Here is a 22,414-nt window from a genome sequence, read left to right on the forward strand (position 1 = left end):
AGCACAGGGTTCGCAAATTCGACAAAAATCAGTTGAAAACCACAAAATTCGGTCAATTTGGTGTTGTCCGGTTTTGTAATGCGACCGAAATTCAGATTTAAATTAAAAAATCAAATTAGATTGAAAAATAAAAAATAAAAAAATCTTTAAAATGAGACAATTCTAAGACTATGTGAAAGAAGTTTTAAAATGTTGTTTACATTAGGAGATATGTGATCAACCACTGATGGATTAAAAAAAGATGAAAAAATTTAAAAGGCCGAAACAGGCTGAATGAACAGTGCAAATGGCTTGTTTCGGCCTAACTTGATAGGGTAAGTGATAAAATTTATAATGAATTTTATTGGTATCATATTTCTTTCCTTTTACACAAAAATTAGTTTCAAGATTTTTGAATTAGCAAACTGATTTCAAACCATACATACCGAATCATACAAAATAGAAATAGAATTTTGGCAATTGTCGAATAGAAAAGGATTTACAATGGAATGACAATTTATGTATGATATATGTGTGGAGTAAATAGTAGAGATTAACAAAATATAGCAAATATCATGTCATATTTGTTTCTATTTTTTCTGAACTTTATGTGATTTTTTTTATTTTATTGAACTTTACTGAAATTCTATAAATGCTCTCGGTAAATCGAGAAATTCAAACAATTTTTGACTAATTTGACTGAAATTCGAAAAATACGATTGGTTTTCGCTCGATCAATTTGGCTATTTTTTTGCCATGGTCCTAAGTGAATTTGGCTGAATTCTAACTGAATTTCATAAATTTCGTGAAATGGTTGACTTCCGCATTTCGGTTGTCAAACAAAATTTTAAACCCTGCCCCGGCAACGCTGTTCCGCTTCGATGCAGCGTGCAACGAGGAGCCCGAAACGGCGGCGGGCTAAGCGCACAGCGAGGATGTCCATTTGCTGCGTTTGGGCACACGAGATCTAGACGGGCGTAGAAGATCCGGGATTGGGGAATACTGCTTTACTTTCACTCCTTTTAATGCAATACTATGTCAGCCAAAAATTTGGCACCGCATTGAATTTGTATGATACTGCCAGTGAGAGTAGTTTCAGTGAGACATCTCCAACAGGGCAACAGGTCGTATTTACCTCTAACCGTATTCACATCGGATATCGATCAGCGGAAGCCTGAAAATCGTCTCCAGCGGAGTTTGTATCGAGGTGAACAGAAATACGGGAAGGGGACCGGCGACAGTCAATTTGCGGAGGGATGCGGTGTCTGCTTCACTATTCGCAACAGAATTGTGAACGGTTCGTGGCTCCCACGGAGCGGCGGAAGGGGAGCTGGCGAGTCCTTGCGGAGGCGAGGCGGGCGACTTCAGTGGCCGACGAAAGTGAGCAGCATTTGGCGACCGGGCAGATGACGCATCGTCCCCCGTAGCTGACGACTGGGCTGCCGCAGATCCGATGGCTGCGCTCCCAGGTTCCCCATCGTCAGTGTGCTCGGCTACAGTAGCATGACCGTGGTCCTCCCCAAGCCTCTGGTAAGTCCTCGGGTCCCAGATCCATCTCTTTGCATGGTGGATGGCCAAAGCTGCGGTTGGTCGCCGTCGGTAGTGAAGAAGATCCCGTGTATTTGTCGAGGTCTTGCTTGCTTGGTGTGTTTGGTTAGAAGCAAATCCCGTGTATTTGTCGCCGGCAGTGAAGCAAATCCCGTGTATTTGTCGAGGATCTTGTGCATATATAAACCGAGTAGAAGCAATACACACCCAAAATACTCATGCTACATTGCTTGGTTGAAATTGAGTATGTTGTCAAATTTCAGTGTCATGCTTCGTGTGAGTGTGAAATTTCAGTGTCAAAGAGCTAATCTTTCTTGAACTTTGGACACCCATATTTGTTGCAGTTACTTATTGCTTGTGTGATTGATTAGTCAGTCAGTCTGCCAGTAAGGTCTCGGTAAAGGATATTGGTTATATATTTGTAATTGTATAATTGGGGAATTTTTTTAATTCATTCATTTTTAGGTTGTTCAATGTATTGATGAGAGGTTGTTAGCCCTTGGCAATTGTGTAGCTTGCCTTATTTGGTCATGAATTCGAATTAGATTGTATCACACATATGTATTCTACTCTCATACTTTTATTATTATAGACACAAGAAATATACATAAGGTTTTTTAAATGGTGTTGTATTTCAGTGCTACAAGAAATCAGAGTACACAGCTGCAAGGTCTGAGTTCATTCGACTAAACATGAGACAAGCAGAATACATACCATTACCAAACTCTTGATCACAGGACATGTTGCATGAGTGAGTAATATCAACTAGGTGATCGAAACATAATATGAACTTACATAATATGCACTTACATAGGACATACTTGCATATGACACACTACTAAACATAATACACACTTGCATAGGATATAGTACTAAACATGTTATTGATCGAACTAGAAGAGGTAGATACTACTCTCCTCCGTGGAGCTGCCAAAGATGCTCAACAAGGTCGTCACGGAGGTGCTAATGACCATATCTACTTCTTATAGGACCATACCTTTGGATAAATGCTTGCAGTGGGGGGTTGGGTTGTGCGACGGCTACACATCCTCACCAGCACCCTCGTACACGTGTTCGACTTCCTCATTCAGTCTCTCATCTTCGATTATCATGTTATGCATGATAATGCAGGCGGTCATGATGTCGTTAAGGGTTTCCTGATCCCATAACCTCATTGCCCCCCGGACCATGTTAAACCGGGACTACAGGACTCCGAAGGCCCATTCCACATCCTTCCGTGCTGCCTCCTGCTGAACCACGAAGTGTTACCACTTCATCCCAACTGGAGATGGTATGGGCTTCACGAACATGGCCCATTCCGGATAGATGCCGTCTGCAAGGTAGTACCCATAGTGTAATGGTGTCCATTAATGGAGTATTGTACTTTAGGGGCCTCACTAACAGTAAGATTATTGAGGAGATATGAGCGGTGCAAAACGTTAATGTCGTTTAGAGAACCTGGCATGCCGAAGAAGGCATGCCAAATTCACATGTCCTCCGATGCCACCACCTCTAGAATGATCGTCGCTGCGTTGACATGGCCGGTGAAAGAATCCGACCACGCTGTCGGACAGTTCTTCCACCTCTAGTGCATACAATCAATGCTTTCCAGCATCCCGGGAACCCTCTTCGCTCGTTGATAGCAAGCAAGCGAGCAGTGTCCTCCTCGTTCGGAGAACGGAGGTACTCATTGCGGCACACCTCGACGACGGCACGAACAAATCGCCTCATGCTCTCAATTATGGTGCTCTCCCCTAGCAGGAGGCACTCATCCAGAGAATCAGCAGGAGCATCTTATGCTGTCATACGGAACGCCGCAGTCACTTTTTGCAACGAGGATAGCCCTAGCTCTTCTGCAACATTCCTCCTCTGTTGGAACCACGGGTCATGCTCCTCAATCGCCTGCACAATCTTGAGGTAAAGATCATGTTTCATCCTGAACCTGCACGACCAACGAGCATTAGGCACCTCACACATACATCAATATATAATACTTACACAAGAGAGTTTCTGTTTACAATCTTACCTACGACGGAAAATATAGTCAGGGTACACCGGGGGATCAATGAAGTAGTCGTTGTACACCCTATTATGGCCCTCCAGCCGATTCTAGTGGATACGCTGATGACCCGGCACTGAACTGCCCTAAGGTCCCTGCTGTGATGCCTCAGACTCCACATGCTAGGTGCTCAGAGTGTCTATGAACAAATCATCTTCCTCATTGGAAGAGTCATTGGAGGAGAAACACAGCTCTCTCAAGTACTGCTTCCAGGCTAAACGAGGATCCATTTGGTTGGCTTGCATAAGTGAGAGTACTTCAGCCTCATATATATAGTGAGATGTTGAGTCTTGTGACGGAAGCCATTGCAGTTCCTTCCTCTGGAAGCCACTAGTCATGAGGCTTCCGCTGCAAGACGAGTGGTCTTACTCTATAAGCTAAATTGCAGTGGAAGGCATGTCCGTTTCCTAATCATTTGTGACTGTGTAGTTGTAGTTGTTGGAACAATGCGCTCTCAAAAAAATAATGCCAAAATTTTTGTCCCTCCGAATTAAATGACTGACCAAATTTGTAGTGCAACAGTCCTCGGGAAAAATATATTTATTTCTAAATAAATAAAATTAATAAACGTCCTACCAATTTTAACTGTGCCATTCAATAACCGTTGCAATGGGAACATGTGAAAAAATGATGCTGCTATGGCGGTTGGACAAAAAACAATTTAATATAGGAGAGAGAAGATAGTGGATCAAATACAGAGTTTCTGCTGAAGATGGATGGAATGAGAGATACTGCAATAATGATAGGGGATACTATAATAGCATTTTAGAGGATAAAATTTTAGAGTAGCTACTGGAGATGGTATTAGAGATGGTTTGAGCTTAAAGTAACTAGCTTTCTACTTCTCACTATTCTAAATTTTAGCAAAAACGGTCAAAACAAATCTCTCTAACGAATTCTCTATCTAACTCTTTATTTTTTAAGCTCCCTATTTACCCTCTTTTGCTCCCATGAGAAAGGTTCCCTATCTACCTGTTGTTGCTCTTGCGTAGGTAAGAAGATGAGAGGGAGAGAGAGAACAGGTGAGGGCTGACAGGTGAACGTACGTTGTAAGAATAGTTACCACACAAACATATACATTGTAAGAACAGTTACCGCATAAGCATAAACGTTATAAGAAATTTATAAGAGCATTTGCCACACAAAGCACACATGTTATAAGAGCAATTATCACACAAGCACATGTGTTATAAGAACAGTTACCATATTAGCACATATTATAAGAATTTATAAGAGTAATTGTCGCACAAGCACATGTGTTATAAGAGCAGTTACCGTACAAACACACATATTATAAGAGCGATTAACACATAAACATACACGTTGTAAAAGCAGTTACTACATAAGTACACATGTTATAAGAACAGTTGAAAATATAGTTGTTGAAAATAATATCGTTTAAATATAAAATAATTATTTGTTAGTTACAAGATATTAATAAAATAGAAATAAATAGATTATATGAAGATAAATTTAAAGAATCGGTTAGAACGTGTTGAAAAGTAGAGAAATAATCTAGATAGAAAAATATCTATTAAGGGAAATAGGGAATGGGAAATAGGTAATAGGTTGGAGTGAGCAGCTCCCGTGTTGATTTTTTGAGGATGCTAGGAGGGCAGAGAGAAAGATCATCCGGGTGATTAGCACTGGAACATGAGGTGCTGGGAAGCCAAAACTTAGTCGAGGTGTTTGGTTTTGCACTCAGTGCTAGGAATAAAATAACAATTTTAATGTCCATTATTTATTAGTTAGTCATTGGAAAGGAAAAACGGCAAAGGTGGGGAAAGTTGGGTTCAGGTAGATTTTTTTCGTCGTGGTCCAGCTTAGCACATTTCGGTGGAGTTTATACGTTGGAGTGATATGAGCCAGAGTCTATATAGGTGACATGTCCTCTTTGCCATTTCTTGAAACGAATATACGTTGGATCTGCTCTTAGTGGCAAGTGGTCACGTTGGCATCTTATCTTTGTCATCACTGGAGTGCCACGCTAGCCGTCCTCAAGCGCCAAATCCTACATGCAAGGCTACATTATGCGATTCATGCTTGTGTGTTGTTTGTAAGCTGCGCTGATCGATGGATTACATATATAAAAGATCATTTAAATTTAAGTGGTATGTATATTTTTTATTTGTATATATTTTTTGTATATTACATTTTATGTACAAATATAAAGGTATTATCAAAATCTATTAAAAATGATAGATTATTTTTCAATTTTTTCATGCAGTTTATATTAAAACATCTTAGAATGAGTATATAAGTATATTCATAGTGATAAAGAAGTATATCCAGTTTATTTATGTGGTATATCATAGTAGGAGTATGTACTCAGAACTACAGACTAATTTTCATATATATATATATATATATGCACCAATTAGTATATAATACTCAACAAATGATATCATTCTCCCTCCATTTAAAAATAGTAAATATAATTTTTATTCGATCTTTGTAGTTGAATTTTGATTAAAGTTTTTTAACAAAATATATTTATAACTATAAAACCTATATAAGTGTGAAATCATTTTAAATAGTAAACCTAGCTGTATTATTTTTATACACTAGATATCCTTATAATTTAATTAAATATTAGTTAAAATATATAAAGTTTGATTTTTAAAAAAATAAATACTATATTATTTCTGAACGGCGGGAATATATAGCATCATATCATGCATGACACTTGATGCTTTGTCGCCAGTTATCTGCATTAGTTAGCCGATTAGCAAACAAAAGAGGCTGGTCTGCCTATATATTTGACTGCATAGTACATGTGGCCCTGCTTTGTCGCCATGTCACCTACCCCAGCAGGTTTGACAACATCTGATGTCCCAAGCTGGATGCAATGCAAGATAAAGGTAGCCACGGCAAACAGCTATTGGAATATGCAGGTGCAGATCTCTCAGCATCGGTAGTATCGACGTTGTCCAGTTCACGTGACCTTCAACGTCATCAGTACGCCACTAGTGTAATGACACTCGTCAAAATTAGCATCAGGAATCTGATTTTCAGAGCTCTTGCATAACTTGTATGATGCATGTGTCTTGCACGTTAGACACGGGAGCACGTGAAAGTGCACGTTAAGGTGCGGGAGCCTCCAAGACTCAGAGAAGAGCACATAGAAGGTACTAGCATCAGCTACGCGGATGGGAGCGAGCGAAGATGGCTCGGTGGCGAGCCTTCCTGATGACGGTGACACCCTTCCTGCAAAAGTGGAGGAGGTGACGATAGCGACTGGATCGAGCGATCGGGGATTGAAGCGTAGAGCAGAGTGGCTTGCAGCATAACGACATGTAGGAGAGGTCTGTGGCGCGAGCTGGGGAGAGGGGGTGCGGGTTGAACGGGTGAAGGGGAAAAAAATCGAGTATTTATCGAGTGGTATGAGATAGATAATTTGTATTAAGTTTAGAGTTAGTACGTAGGATGTAGAGGTAGATCATAAAAGGTTGATGATAGATCACTACGAATATTTTTTTTTAAGTTGTAGAAATTAGCTTATTGAGAGCCCTTTATTTGAGATTTGATTTAAGTCTTATTCTAGTTCTTCTTAGGTTTTTCACAAAATTTCTAATTCTTCATTCATGTGGAAAAGGAAAACACAATTTCCTAATTCTTGATGAAATTGTCGAGGAACTAAGCTCCACTAGATGCAGACACTGTAACTTTTATCAGATTGTATATGACCTATATAATCCATTTAGAATTGTTTTTTTATCAAATATTTTTATCTTTGACTATTAGTATTTAGAAAATCATATAGATAGATAGCATATATTTAATGTTACTAGATTCATTGTTAAAATAGTAACTCGGTTGATAGAGGCAAGCTGTCCCACTTAGACTCAAATCTAAATATTCGCATGTCGTGTGAGTATCTGCTTAAAGGGATAGATACTCATATCTCTTGAGATAAAGACAAAGCCAAGATGATATCTTCTCGTCATGATTGAGTTTTTTAATTTAAAATATTATATTTTTATAGTTATTGCTAGTAAAATTTCGTTATGGACTTATATTTGTCTCCCATTATTACTTCAATTTTTTTTCTCTCTCCCCTACATTTTCTATTGCTCCATTCTTTTCAAAGAGACCCTACATGGCCATACCGAATAAGACCCTTCAATATTAGAAAAAAAGATTAAGACCCTACATGCCCATACTGAATAAGAGACGTGAGCCATTCGGCCGAAATCTAATTTAAACCCATCTTAGTCCTACTCCTCATAGGAAGGTTCGTAAATGTGTTTGGATTTTGAAAACCGTCCACCGATGAAAACCATGGTTATTATATAGTAATTTAGTAGAAGCCGATTAAATTTTCGATATTTTTAAATTTTAAATTTAAATATAATTAGTAACTACTCGATTTATAAATACGGTGTACGACATTGCCAGCCATAAATTGAACCCTCCACGCACAGCTCCATCCTTCTCCAACTGTCGCCACCATTGAGATCCAGCACCCTTCCACTCCACCACGACGCTGCCTCTCTCTCCTCCTCCTCCTCCTCGTCGCCCCCTGGACTATCCATCCGGACCTTGGATCCATCCCCGTGCGCCGCCTGGCCGCGCTCCTCTCCGCCCCCGAGCGCCGCCTGCCCCCGCTGCTCTCCGCCCAACTCACGACGGTTTGTTGCTAAGAAACGCACTTTCCCCCGTTTTTCTAAGACTTGCATGTTCTGAGAGAGATATCTCTTTGCCTGCTTCTATGATCAATCAAATCCAAAAATTGTCAAAAAGAAAGAAAGAATGGGTGTTCGACTAAGGTGAACACCATGCCCAACGCCGCCCATGCATAGAAGTAGATGACTTCACCCTCATTTTCCTGAGATGTTTAACGCTTGAGCTAATGTTGGAGGGGCCATGGCCCCCTCTGGCCTGTGCAGAGCTCCTCCACCGGGTCTAGAATCTTGGAGAGAAATGGGAGGGCTCTAATCTCTGACAAAAATATTGCAGCTGCTTTTGATTGATCGCGGAGGAGTGCGGGATGTCGAAGTTGGCAGCACTGGATCTTGCATCTGGCGTTGGAGGGAAGATCGACAAGGAGGAAGTCAAATCGGCCGTTGATGAGTATGTATCTGAATCTAAGCAGCTCTATGTTGTTGGCATCATGATCTTCGTTGTGTGGATATGCTTTATTGTGAAACTCCCGATGATGTTTGAGAATTTTAAAAAAATAACATTTGAGTTGACACTATGCGGTCCGTGCTGTGTACAGTATATTGTGCAAGCATCCTTTGTGTCCTGTGCATTCATATTGGTATTTTTAAGGAATAAAATAAAGAAAGGATCAAACTTTTGTAGGATCATCTTTTTTTTTTTGTTGAGGATGTCCTTTTAAGAACAAGATTAGCGGATCTGATACTTGTGATCTGTCCTTGCTCTCTAACATGCTATTTTCCAGTTGGCAGTTCATGTTAGTTTGTCTTTTAATCTGTATACTGAAATTCAGTTCTTTTGGCGCTACTAAAGTTATCATTACCTTCTTCTTCTTTTTTGGTTGGCAATCGTATCCTTTGAGTTACAACTTAGGCTATCTCTAACAGATATTTTAAAAATTTATCTCCTATAATACTATTACAGCATCCTCTAACACTATTATAGCATCTCCCAACACTATTATAGCATCCCTTATTTTTTTCATCTCTAACAGCTACTCTATTTCATACATACCTTTACTTTCCATTTCTCTTCAGACCTACAGTCATATGCAGCTACAGTAATGCAGAATCCTTTTTCTTTTGGCAAAGTTGCTGTCTGTATTCCTGTAGCACTGATGGGCCTCTGTTGGAGAGCTCCGATCGGCAAAAAGCGGTTTAGCCTTACAAGTACTTGATATCTGTGTTAGCTCTTGACTGTGCCGACTTGTCAGCTGTTCCCATGTTTAGGTGGACTGAATGGGCATCTGATGTTGTATTGCCTGTATGGGCATCACTATGAGGCCCATAGTCTACTACAAGCCATGTGAAGTGAACTGTTCCATTCATATTTCACATAGTATTGTACTGAAGAAACTGTTGAATGGAACATTATTAGTTTAGCTTCGGTGCCATGTCAACCCAGTCCATCACATGTCACGTTAACCTGTCCTTTCATATAGTATACATACCATTAAGGAACCATCAGGTTATTCATTTTTCTCCTTTGCATGGACATAATGTAGAAGCTGCTGAATGGAACTAGCATACTGGTTCATAAGGATGTTTATGTTCATTCCCTTTCCAAGAAAGATTTATCCATTAATCATGTTTATTTCACTCTGATTTTTGAAGTAAAATTATTTTGCAAGGTATGAGAAATATCACAGATACTATGGAGGGAATGAGGAATCAAGAAAGTCCAACTACACTGATATGGTAATATAATCTTCTTATTCCGTAGACATATCAATCTCATTTTTCTTTATTTGGTGCCACCCCCCCCCCCTCCCCCATTCGAGTTGTACTATAACTCTGTTGTTAGATGCAGCTGCTGCGACCAGAAGGCTTCTCAGCTTGCAATTCTGCTTGACTAGATTCCTTGACTATAAATCGAAAAATAATTTAAAATATAGGCAGAAAGACATCTTTAGTATAACAGATCAAGGGTGCTGAAATGTGTTTTTTGTTCTGCGTTACCTCATGATGAATGACAACAGCATTGGAGTGAGAGGCTCTTTGCTTCTTAACATGTTTTATACTCTGGAAATAAGATAAATATCAGCAGCTGATGTTTTTATGCTTTATCAGGTTAACAAATATTATGATCTTGCCACTAGCTTTTATGAGTATGGTTGGGGCGAATCTTTCCACTTTGCTCACAGGTGAGGACTCCCTTGCAGAAAGAGTAAACCTCTGGTCTTACAATTGTCAGAACGAAAAAAGATCTTTTAGTGCCTGTTATATCGAAACAGGAAGAAGTAATAAAGGTTATGCTCATCACTGATTCACAGCAATTAAACTATACTTAATGTCAGATGGAATGGAGAATCCTTACGTGAAAGCATCAAGCGGCATGAGCATTTTCTTGCCCTGCAGCTTGGATTGAAACCTGGAATGAAGGTCAGTTGTACTATCAAAACCAATGCCAGAATTGGTTTCGCTGATCTTGCTATAACTAGAGATGTGTGCTTCATTTCATAACTTTAGGTTTTGGATGTGGGCTGCGGAATTGGTGGACCATTAAGAGAAATTGCAAGATTTAGGTTTGATTCTTCAGTCAATTCTTCTTTCATGCTTACCATGTGCTCACTTATAACCTAATGATATACTTGGCCAATGTTATGTGATCAATCTTTATCATTTAAAATATTGGGTTTTTGACATTTGTGCGCATTGAGAGATGAGCGAGGAAGGTTAATTTTTTGGTAACTTGGCCATTTCCCCCTGTGTTATCTAATTCCAATTTCTTTTCTTTTTCTTGTGTTGAGAATCTTATGGGGAAAGACAAAGCAGTGGCAGACAGGACCAAGTGTTGTGGATTCTAGTGGCAGATTTGCAGTTGGATTGATAGTAAATCCCAAACTAGGAGCCGTGCGAGTAGCAAATATACAAAATAATCACTAAACTTTGTACTTGTGGTGCATTGATTTTTGGACAGGTTGCGTTAGGAAACTTCGTATACAACTTGATGTTTGGACCTGTCTCTTCAAAGAAGATGAAAACCGCACTCTTCGTTTATTTAGAGCACTAGCTCTTTTCATTCTGTCTCTCCCCCTCTCTCTCTGCTAAAGAAGATGCATTACTACATATATTGATTAGTTATTTAGTTGGATAAGGCCTAAGGGACTATTGATTCAGTCATCTTTCATTAGACTCTTGAGCAAGAAATAACTAATCTGGCCATGGTTTCTACTACAGCTTAACTTCAGTTACTGGATTGAACAACAATGAGTACCAGATATCCAGGGGAAAGGTTAGTTGAAACTGATATCTGTTTTGGTTAATCCTATAATTTATTTCGATTAAAAACTCAAGGTAAATTACATCTTTGAGACTTTCACTGTCACACTAGCTATCACATTGCTCTTAAATTATGTAACATGATATTTTAATATTCAGGAGCTCAATCGGTTGACAGGAGTTAGTGGAACTTGCGATTTTGTCAAGGTATAGTAAGCTTATCCACTTGATCATACTTCTTGCTTAGTTTAGTTCGTTCATTTTCTTTGCTGCTCTTTTTGTCATCTATGCTTTTAGGAAACAAACCTTTACAGTCGCTTTGCTGTACAAAGAAAAACTTACCAGCCGTTTTTAGTAATGTATAATGAATGAAGGAAAATTTGTCACACAAACAAGTCTATGCATCAGCATGACTGTATAAAGATGTTACAAGGTTAATTCTTGTTGATAGAGTTCTTTGAAATTATATCTAAGCTAAAGGATAGTACTTATAGAGTTATAGTGTCAATTTATTGGTTAATACAGGCAGACTTCATGAAGATGCCATTCGCTGACAACACTTTTGATGCTGTCTATGCCATTGAGGCAACATGTCATGCACCTGATCCGGTATGATTTAGATTCACTACTGATGTATTAAGTTTTATCGCCATTTTTCATCTGTCGTGGCAATGGAAACCTGAGTTGGTCTTTTTGTTGGACAGGTTGGCTGTTATAAGGAGATCTATCGTGTATTGAAGCCTGGCCAGTGCTTTGCTGTATATGAGTGGTGCATTACTGATCACTATGATCCTAACAATGCAACCCACAAAAGGATTAAAGATGAAATTGAGCTTGGAAATGGCCTGCCAGATATTAGAAGCACTAGGCAATGTCTTCAAGCTGTAAAAGATGCTGGGTTTGAGGTAAGGCAGATCATTTGTGCTTTATCTTTTTTTTTCCCGAGGGAAAAGTACACTGCTGACAGAGCAATATATGACAATTAATTTTATTCTGCTCGATATGATTTAGTTTTATTGTGTAACCAATGGGTATAGACGTGTAAGTCTTTTTCTTCATGCAGGTTATTTGGGATAAGGATCTTGCTGACGATTCCCCTTTGCCTTGGTACTTGCCTTTGGATCCAAGCCGATTTTCCTTGAGTAGCTTCCGTTTGACCTCTGTGGGACGTATGATTACTCGCACAATGGTGAGAGAAGCAAATAGTTCATTATTTTCAGATACTTCTTTTGTTACTTCTCTGTCCTAGGATGGCAACTAACAATTAGGGGAGTAAACGCTTTATTGACCATGTTGCACTGTCCAATGTAGTGAACAGGCCATCACAGGAGAAGTTGATTCCATCATGTATTGAAAAGTCTCTTGTTTGTTCAGGTTAAGGCATTGGAATATGTTGGTCTTGCTCCACAAGGTAGTGAGAGGGTCTCTAATTTCTTAGAAAAGGCAGCAGAAGGTCTTGTAGAAGGTGGCAAGTAAGTCTACCTCTGAACCAGAAACTCTAGTATTATCTCTGACGTTTTCCTTATGTTTCCCTTCCTGTTTACTAATGTATGTGTGAATCCTAATGCGGGTAATAACTACAGGAAGGAAATCTTCACGCCGATGTACTTCTTTTTGGTTCGGAAGCCTCTTTCAGAATGAGCCCTTAGAGCACATTTCAGGTAGTGGATAACTTTGGTGAACTCCCAAAATATTCTTGCTTTTCTTTGGTTCTGTGACGTGTTTCTAAGTTCTGGTCGTGTAGATTTTCCGAGGGAAAACCAAGGGGGCATTTCGAAGAAGCAGAACGTGAAATCTGGAATCAAGAAAAACATGGAGACGGAGTTCTTCTCTGTAGGAAGAGAGAGTGAAATGTGTTGAATTGTTAAGCTTCTGTTTGTTCAGTTGTTTTGCCGTGTCACCAGGGTGGTTGTGCTGTTCTTGAACTGACAGTTTGGAAATCCTTTTCTTGTCCTAAGCTCAGTAGCATAAATAAGTTGGTTACTGTTGGTTTGTATAAGACTGCTTAGATATAGTAAATGTTGATCCTGTTGTTGGAATGTTGTGACAAATTCGTGCGATAATTTGGAGGTGCCAAACAATTTGAAGTCTACTTCCACCGCCGCCTGGAACGCCAGGAGAGGCGAGAGGGACGCCTGCGGAGGCTCAGGAAAACAAATTCGTGTGATAATTCGGTGGTTGTCTCGGCAGCTGCAACTAGGCATGGAATAGCTTTTCCATAGGCAAACGAGAGCAGACTGTTAATGGCAAAAAGATAGAAGAATCTGAACACGGTCAAAACATATACCCCTCTCGTTATAAATACATGTTTTGAAAGGTTTGGTTAAACTTTTGAAACTTTAACTAATAATAGCTTTTAAAATATTTAGTTTAGAAACCTTAAAATCATATAGGTAGATTTATCTTAAAAAATAATTCTATAATATTACAAATTCAATGAATTTTATAAATATATTTTAATAAAAAATAGTGGTCAAAGTTACGAATTAGAGATAATGTCTTATTTAAAATGACATGTATTTATGATTAAAGGGAGTGATAGCTTTATCATTAATAGTGCATACAAAGTATTGAAACCCTCGGTTGTTACTCTCTGGCTCTGTTTTTCGACCAATGCAGTGGTGGAGTGTCGGACAAATCCAAGCAGGGGCAGCCAACTTAATTTTTAGCCAAAAGATATCTATGATTGTAGGTATTTTTTTTTACTATGAATAGCATGTCAAGGGTTATAAGAATGAATATAGGGGTGGATGTCCCATGAGAGCGCTCCACTCCAAAGAATGCCCCCCCTTGTCCACGCCCTCGCCCCCGCTCTGCCCTCACCTCCGCTAGCTCCTGCTCGCCCTTGGATACTTTCTCAACCTCCCTCCTCGCTCGTGCTCATCATGGCTTTGGCCTCTAGCTCAGTGCCACTCGCTCGTTGCAATAGGGGATCATCCACTCACGGTGACGAAGGATTGGGACCTCTTCTGTAAGAAGATTTCAGGAGGATGCTCTCGCGCGCTTTGGATCCACGGTACACCATCCCTCCTCCTCCATTGATGGTTGCTTCTTCATGCTTGAGGTCTTTAGGAGGTACACCTTCCAGTTCACATGTTCTGCGGTGAGTTGGGCTCTTCACGCTATTCTTGGTGGTACTCCGGAGGGTTTCCATGTTTGCTTTGAATCTGATAGGCATTTTCACTTCTCAGTTGTCTCTAAGCATGTTGGGATGCTCATCTATGCACTTAAACGTATTACTACCGACCATTTTGTCATTTACTTCCATCTTTGGAGAGATGGGGACTGAATTGGATCCAGGAGAGTAGGCTTTGCTCTAGAGAAGAGGCTAGTCAATGGACCCTGGTTTCTCATAGGAAGAAATTGAAATCCAATTCTTATCTTAAATGTGTTTCATTTGCTCCTTCATTGGTGCTTCTCCTTCCAAAAAGTTGATCCATTCTCCTTCTAGCTCATCCCTGAAGATTGAACAGTTCAATTGCCCGATGATCTCCAATTCCATTCTCCCGTGTTCATTTTCGGGAACCTCTTTTCTCCCTCCTAGTTCAAACATGATCCCTATCCATAGTGTGTTTTCCCGTTTGAAAAGGAGCATGGATATCAGTAAGAGTGGTCTTGTTCAATAGTGTGGTATCAAACCCACACATCCTCAGAGAGCTAATAGTTAGAAGGCTAGACTCCCCTCCCACGAGGGGGTAGAGGCAGCAAAAGGTTACGAACAACAAGAGAGACGATCATCTCCTTCCCTTCCCAAGGCAAGAAGGTTGAGGACCCGAGGCGCTGCTTCGGGAAAAGTTCTGAGGCCGACTACGAAGATTGCTGGGCAAAAGGCTCTTTCCTCCAAGATAATGTTGCTTCTTCTGAGCTAAATAAGAGAGATTATAGTTCGTTCTAAATGTTTAGCTTTGGGACACAACATTAGGGAGTGCATTAGCGCTATCAGATGCAAATGCTGCTTTAGTTATGGGCATAAGGAATCAAATTGCATCAATTTGAGATTTATGAGCAATTGGAAATGGAGGTTAAAATCTACGAAGACGTGCCAGCCTATGTCGTTTATCTGTTTGGACAGTTCCAACCCAAGTACTAGAGGTAGTACCCCCACTACCCCTTCCAACCAAACTCTCCTCCCCTCTAGTCTTCAAAAAACCCCAAGTGCAACTGTTCACCTTGAGCTCTCCGGTAACCCTCCACATTCCACAATCTCCTGCTCTTCCACTACCACCGTCTCCTCAGAAAGCCTCCATCATCCTACCCAGATCGCCTTGAGCTTGCTTCCCACCATGGCTAACTTCACGATCAACCCCTTGTGGTTCATTCCACCCGAAATGGTGGTGGAGGATAGTGGTCCTAACCGTCTCGCTAGGATTTGTGTGTCCTTGGCTGGGAACCCTCTCAATGCGCACAAAGAGTATGTGCTGGCGATCGATGAGGCTGAGGTTTTGTAGCAGGATGACTACAATTTCTTCTCGTAGCAGATTAGGCAGCACATTGAAGATCATCTTCATCTCAAGGTTCTCTACTCCTGCCCTCACCTCTTCGGGATTACCCTTCTCTAGCTTAGAGATGTCTTCCAGAGGGACATGTTGTTCAATGGAAACCCTCACATCATCAACGACACCGTCATTAGGTTCATAGAGCATGACCAGGCTATCAACTTTAGGAATTCCTCCTCGAGGATTGGGTGGTTTATATTTCTAGGTTTTTTGTTGGATTACATGAGCCTAGCATACCTAGATCAAGCTTGTGCGTCTTTTGGCAAGTTAGTCCATTGGCATTCTAGTGCTAGAAGTAAGGAATACATTCTCGTCAAGTGCCTATTTGATAGTGTTGAATCACCTCGCAGTTTGGTCATCAGACAGGGGGTGAGAATGGGAGGTGTTGGTAGGTCTTGGACCTGCCCAATTTACATTTTGAAAAATGAGTTTGCAAACCCCCTCCCTGCTGACGAAGATGATGTCCCTCCTAATAATGGTAACCCGCATCATTTCCACCCTTCAGTTCTTTCAAATGAACCAGAGTTTGTTGAAGACTAGCTTCAACAGCAGCTACAGTAGCCCCAACCAGACCCTACTTGGGACAATGCAGTGGAAGAGCTCCAGTAGCAGCAGAACGCTTGGCTTGCCTCGTCACCTGGTCTGCAAGTAGCTTAGCAAGTTCCTCAACACTCGCTACACCCGTAGAATGAGCTCTACTGCTATTAGTTCCTCTTATGACAGTGGCCAAGACTAGCACCTTTTCTTTAAACAGAACATGACAGTGTTTTCCTAGCACCGGGAAGATCTTCAGGTGGTCAATGCTGATTAGTTGGAGGTGCAACCTAGTTGGATTGAGCCATTCATGTCGGAAGCGCTGGCGTGTGTTCTCGCCTCCACCTTTTCCCAAGCATTGCCATATGTCTGGTGGCACCAACTACAGCCCAGCCCCATTCAATTCACAGTGGACCTCTCCCTCTTGGATGGCAGAAAGGAAGTTGCTGTCAGGATGCATGCTCCTAGTCAGGTTGTGCCCACTCCCTTGGATATCCCCATGGTGCAGCCCTCTTCTGGTACAACTACCGTTCTTCAGGTCCCTGACCATGAGACTCAGCTAAAAAATAAGTATGAATCCAAAGCTAGCATGTTGATCAAGCAAACTTACACAAGGAAGAAGGTGACCAAATCCACTGTCCCACCCAAAATGTGTTTTTCAAGCCCTGCGGGCTGCCCCCTAAGTCTGTGAGTTCTCAAGATTCACCTTCTCTACTCTAGGACAACCTGCGTAGAAGCAAGTGACTGGAGGCCAAGCTCCAAAGATCAATGGGAGACAATACCTTGGCTTCTACTCACATAAAGAAGTGCAACCAAAAGGTTCCAAACCTCCTAGTTGTGCCAACCTTACCAGATGGTATTCCCGTCTCTACTCCTTCCTTCATTGGCACTTCAAAATTCCCCTCCCTCGCCGACCTTGATAGCTTTCTTGACCCTTTCCTTGAAATTTCTGTGGATGCTATCCAACTGAGAGCGGTGGAGGAATGTGCATTTTTCCTGAGGAGGTGTTGACTGACATGCTGTTAACTCATGGACTGGTGGAACATGAAATCCAAGTCAACAACAACTTCTCTTTTGACATAGTTACATATAGACTTTCATCATGTTAATCTTTTGGGGTGGGTGGTCTTTTGCAGGGGTTCGCTCTCAAACTTGTTAAACTATTTAACTTTTGGTAAGCCTCTCCTTTGGGCTATGGTGATATAATTTATCACTTAGAATTCTTCTTTTCTAGTTCTCGTACTCTGGTGACATGCTGTTTTGCTTCTTCCTCTTCTTATTGGTCTTTGTTGTGTCCGTTTGCGCTGCCCTTCCTTTTTTCCTCACGAGGATTTCAGATTCCATTTCATTTCTCCGACATTTAGCCATTTCATTTCTCCTGGTCTTGCCTCCCCTACGATCGATATTTGCAGCACTGTTCAAAATCCGACAATAGGAGGTGCTGCCTTATTCTGGTACCTTTTAGCTATGCGACTATGGAATCTGTTTGTGTGGTGATTCTTCTACACCAAAGGCAACCTTGTCTGCCACCATGCTTCTCATTTAGACCAGATTCTAATTGCTAACCATTGGCTGAAGAATGGTTATGGTTTTTTTTTTGAGTTGAGCATGTGTATCTCCCCCTTCCAGTTTGTGACTAGATGAATGTTTCTTCTAGCCTACTACGGTCAATGAATAACCACAACATAAGTTGGAATGTGCTCAACCGGAACATCAGAGGCGTCAATGGAGTGGATCAATGGAGAGCAGTTAGGGCCAAGGTGGAGGAATGTTCTTGTCTGGTCTTCTGCCTTCAACAAACAAAAAGAACTTCTTTTGACAACTCCTACATCAGAAAGTTAGCTCCTAAGAGATTCAATAAATTTGCCTTTGCCCCATCCAATGGGGCTTCGGGTGGCATCCTTATTGCTTGGGTTGGGACATACTTTTTTGGGTAGGTTGTGAGCATATTTAGCTTTGAAATCACCATTATCTTCACTTCTAAGCTTGATGCCTCTGGAAGCTGTCATCCATTTATGGGCCCTGTCATGGTGAGTCCAAGGATAATTTCATCAATTGATTGCACAACCTTGACATCTAGGATGAGGAGAAGTAGATGTTATTGGGTGATTTCAATCTGTACAAAAGCACTTGTGATAGAAACAAGCTGGGTGGTAATCTCAATGATATGATCATGTTCAATGGTCTCATTAACCAGCTCAGCCTCCTGAAAATTCCACTAAAAGGCAGAAGCTACACCTGGAGTAACATGCAAGAGGACCCTCTAATGAAGTAGTTGGAAGGGTGCTTCACCTCGTTTTATTGGACTGCAAGATTCCCCAACACCCTTCTATTGCCTATGCCCAAGCCCATCTCTTATCATATATCTTGTTATGCACAAATCGGAATCAACATTCTCAAGGCTAAAATCTTTAGATTTGAGAATTTTTGGGTAGATCAGCCCGAGTTCCTCGAGGTGTTGCAATGCTCTTGGAGTGCCAACATCAAGGCTACAAACCTCACCTCCAGACTACTGCTTAGAAGAAACCTAAAGAAATGGAGCAAATCCATCTCCTTCCTAAACAAAATTCTCAAGGAAAACAATGATTCACTTCAAGTTCAGGACAAAATAGAAGAGAGAAGAGTGCTCTTTGTGCAAGAGAATAATTTTAGGAACATCCTCATGGCTCACACCTTAAAGCTAATCAAAGCAAAGAATGAGTATTGTAGGAAGAGGTACACCATCAGATGGGAAAATTTTGGGAATGAAGACACAAAATTCCTCCATGCTACAGTCACTGAGAGATATAGGATCAATACTATCACAAGTCTAGAAATTGAGGAGGAAAGAATCATTACTAATCACATCCAGAAGGTTGCAGTCCTGTGGCAGGTTTATAGAGACAGAATGGGGGTTTCTAGTGACACTGAGTTGGTTTTTGAGTTGGACTCTCTTGTGCACCCCAGAGAAGACTTGTCTTCCTTATCATACCCTTTTTCTACATCTGAGATTGATGAAATGGTTAGGAGAATCCCTCCTGACAAGGCACCTGGGCCTAATGGGTTCAATGGCATGTTCTTCAAGAAGTATTGGCACATCATCAAAGAAGATTTCTATGGTCTGGTTAAAAACTTTGAGGAGGGTCTTCTTTCTCTCCACTCCTTAAACACCTCCCACATTACTCTGATCCCCAAGGTCAATAATCCTATGACAACGAATGACTACAGGCTCATCTCCCTGCTAAACACAGCTATAATGCTCATCACCAAGCTACTGGCCAATAGGCTTCAGACCAAGATTCTTGACTTAGTTCATGAAAATCAATATGGGTTGATCAAAGGGAGAGCTATCCAAGACTGTTTGGGTTGGGAGTTTGAATACATTCATATCAATGCCACCAATCTAGGGAAGAAATTGTAATCATTAAACTGGGCTTTGAGAAGGCCTTTGATCCTCAATATGTTGGAGAGCCTAGGCTTCAACAGAAAATGGATTGACTAGATTGAGACAATCCTGACCTCGGGCTCGTCTTTCTCCTCAATGGGGTCCTGGGTAAAAGCTTTAGCTACAAGAGAGGGATTAGGTAGGGTGACCCTCTTTCCCCCCTTGCTCTTTGTCATAGTAGCAGACCTCCTGTAGTGCTTAATCAATGTGGTAAGAGCCAGATGCATTCTTTCTTTGCCGCTGAATTTACCTCATCCAAATAAGTTTCCCATAATCTTGTTTGGTCTCTATCAATCTATCAGCTGAGAAGGCCAAGGTATTGGCAGGTGTTTTTGGCTGCTTCATTAGTTCTCTGGTGTTTACCTACCTTGGACTACCTTTGGGTACTACTAGGCCAAAGTTTGAGGATTTGACCCCTATCATGAGCAGAATTGAGAGGAGAATCACAACCACCTCCTCTCTACTAGGCCTAGCAGGTAGGCTGACTCTGGTCAATTCGGGTCTTTCTTCCCTGCTGACCTACGCCATGTGCACCCTCAAGTTACCCCCATGGAGAAACTATTTATGGAGGGGCCCAATGAATCATCCAAAGGGAAGGCGCTTATTGCTTGAAAACATGTTTGTATCCCTAGAAACAAAGGGGGACTGGGGGTCATTAACCTGTCGATGCAAAACAAAGCTCTCTTGGTGAAGAATCTGCATAAATTCTATAATAAGCTAGACATTCCATATGTCAATTTGATCTAAAATATTCACTATAATAGTTTCGTGTCCCTCATGCTTCCAGGGCTAAAGGATCCTTTTTGAGGTTTTCATGAGCTTTTCAGAGGTGTTGCTTCAAGATGTTCAGGGATTGGCTCCACCATTCTTCTTTGGCATGATGTGTAGGATGGCAATTACCTTAAAGACTAGCTTCCTCATATGCACTCATTTGCCAGGGATAAGAATGTGTCTATTGTGACCTATAGAGAATGAAACTTGCCTCACATGAACTTCCACACCCCTTATTGATAGTAGCTTTCCAAGAATTCTTGATCCTACAAGTACACTTCAAGTAGATTTTTTCCTTTTCCTTTTAAGGCCATATCACCTCCAGCTCACATTACCAGGATTTGAAAATCAAAGTGCTCCAAAAAGATCAGGGTGTTCGATTGGCTTCTCTTCAAAGACATAGTTAACACCCATAACATTCTCAAAAGGAAAAGGAAGAGAATTCAGGACAACTATTACAATTTTGTGCTTTGTACTTTAAATATGGAAGAGACAACCTTCCACCTCTTCTTTCCCTGCCCTTTTAGCGATAGATGTTGGTCCTCCCTTGGAATTGCTTGGAACCAGTCAGCAAACTTCTTTGCAATGCTGGAAGAAGCAGGTCGGGCCTTTCATCATAACTTCTTCTTGGAAGTCTTCACTATTGCAACTTGGGAAATTTGGAAGCAAAGAAATGCAAAGAATTTTTAGCAACTCAACCCGGCTTTTCACAAATGGAAGAACAATTTCATTGACACTGTGCACTTGCAGCTGGATAGAATGAAGGGCCCCTTACATGTTGAGTTATCCCAATGGACTAACAGGTTTGTTTAGTATTTTCATCCTTTGTCTCTCTTTGAAACTTGCCCGCTTACAGGCATTGTAGAGTCTTTTTTCTTCCTTAATAAAGTGGCTGCCTTACAGTAGGGGATTCCCTTACTGGAGTTCTTCAAAAAACATCAGAGGAAAATATCTGCAACATAATGTTTGAATGTCTGCAACAAAGCAGGATTTTATTCTCCAAACATACGAGAAACTCATTAATCTGTTGACAAAAATGACTTCAAATCATAGATTCTGCTCATAATATCCTTTTGTTTTGTAGAAAATTATTTTATTAATGGAATGAGCAAGACAAGTTAATTTTGTAAATTCTTTTGTGTTTGAATTGCACCTATAGTATTATAATTTATGAAAAAGAATTATATAACAATGCGTTCCTATCAGAACAATTTTGTATACCATTTTCTGACTCTGCATGTGGCTTGCCCGTGCTTTTATCAGAGGCATGCTCCTATTCACTTTTAGAGACTACTCTGAGTTTGCCGGTTTTGCGGCAATTCCTCCAATTTTGGAGTAGATATAGGCACAATTTAGCAAGTAACATGGTTGCTGTCACAATTCCTTAATTTTCTCGGCAAGGTTTGTCCATAGAGGGTGAGTCAGGGCCTAAGATCAGACCAAAAGACGGCCAAATAAATAGAAAAGTGAGACCAACACCATGAACTCTCTTGAATCCATGAAGTAAGGCATTGATTTTGCAATAAGATCAATTATGTTCATTGCATAATGAGCTTCCTTGGAAAACATTGGTGCACATGTAAACGAGTTGCCCTATTGAATTGAGTTGTACCTTGTCTTGAGGTGTCTTTCTTTGACTTACTATCAAGCTCTCAAAGGACTTGACTTCTAAAATCTCTATTCTACGTTTTTTTTATCTCGATTAGTGTATCTCAATGTT

The 22,414-nt window shown here is 40.7% G+C and overlaps 1 protein-coding gene across 1 annotated transcript; it reads left to right on the forward strand.

The window, feature by feature from the left end:
- The first annotated feature begins 7,985 nt into the window (after positions 1-7,985).
- LOC133893375 (cycloartenol-C-24-methyltransferase 1-like) lies at positions 7,986-13,532 on the forward strand. Its single transcript, XM_062334378.1, has 14 exons — positions 7,986-8,217; positions 8,546-8,659; positions 9,879-9,945; positions 10,318-10,391; positions 10,545-10,629; positions 10,717-10,772; positions 11,428-11,482; positions 11,629-11,676; positions 11,995-12,078; positions 12,174-12,374; positions 12,533-12,658; positions 12,844-12,941; positions 13,053-13,130; positions 13,214-13,532. The coding sequence occupies exons 2-13, from the start codon at positions 8,577-8,579 to the stop codon at positions 13,108-13,110; spliced, it is 1,035 nt and encodes a 344-aa protein (XP_062190362.1). The 5' UTR covers positions 7,986-8,217; positions 8,546-8,576; the 3' UTR covers positions 13,111-13,130; positions 13,214-13,532.
- Positions 13,533-22,414: the final 8,882 nt, after the last annotated feature.

Source organism: Phragmites australis, chromosome 15, assembly GCF_958298935.1.
Source record: "Phragmites australis chromosome 15, lpPhrAust1.1, whole genome shotgun sequence".
NCBI lineage: Eukaryota > Viridiplantae > Streptophyta > Magnoliopsida > Poales > Poaceae > Phragmites > Phragmites australis.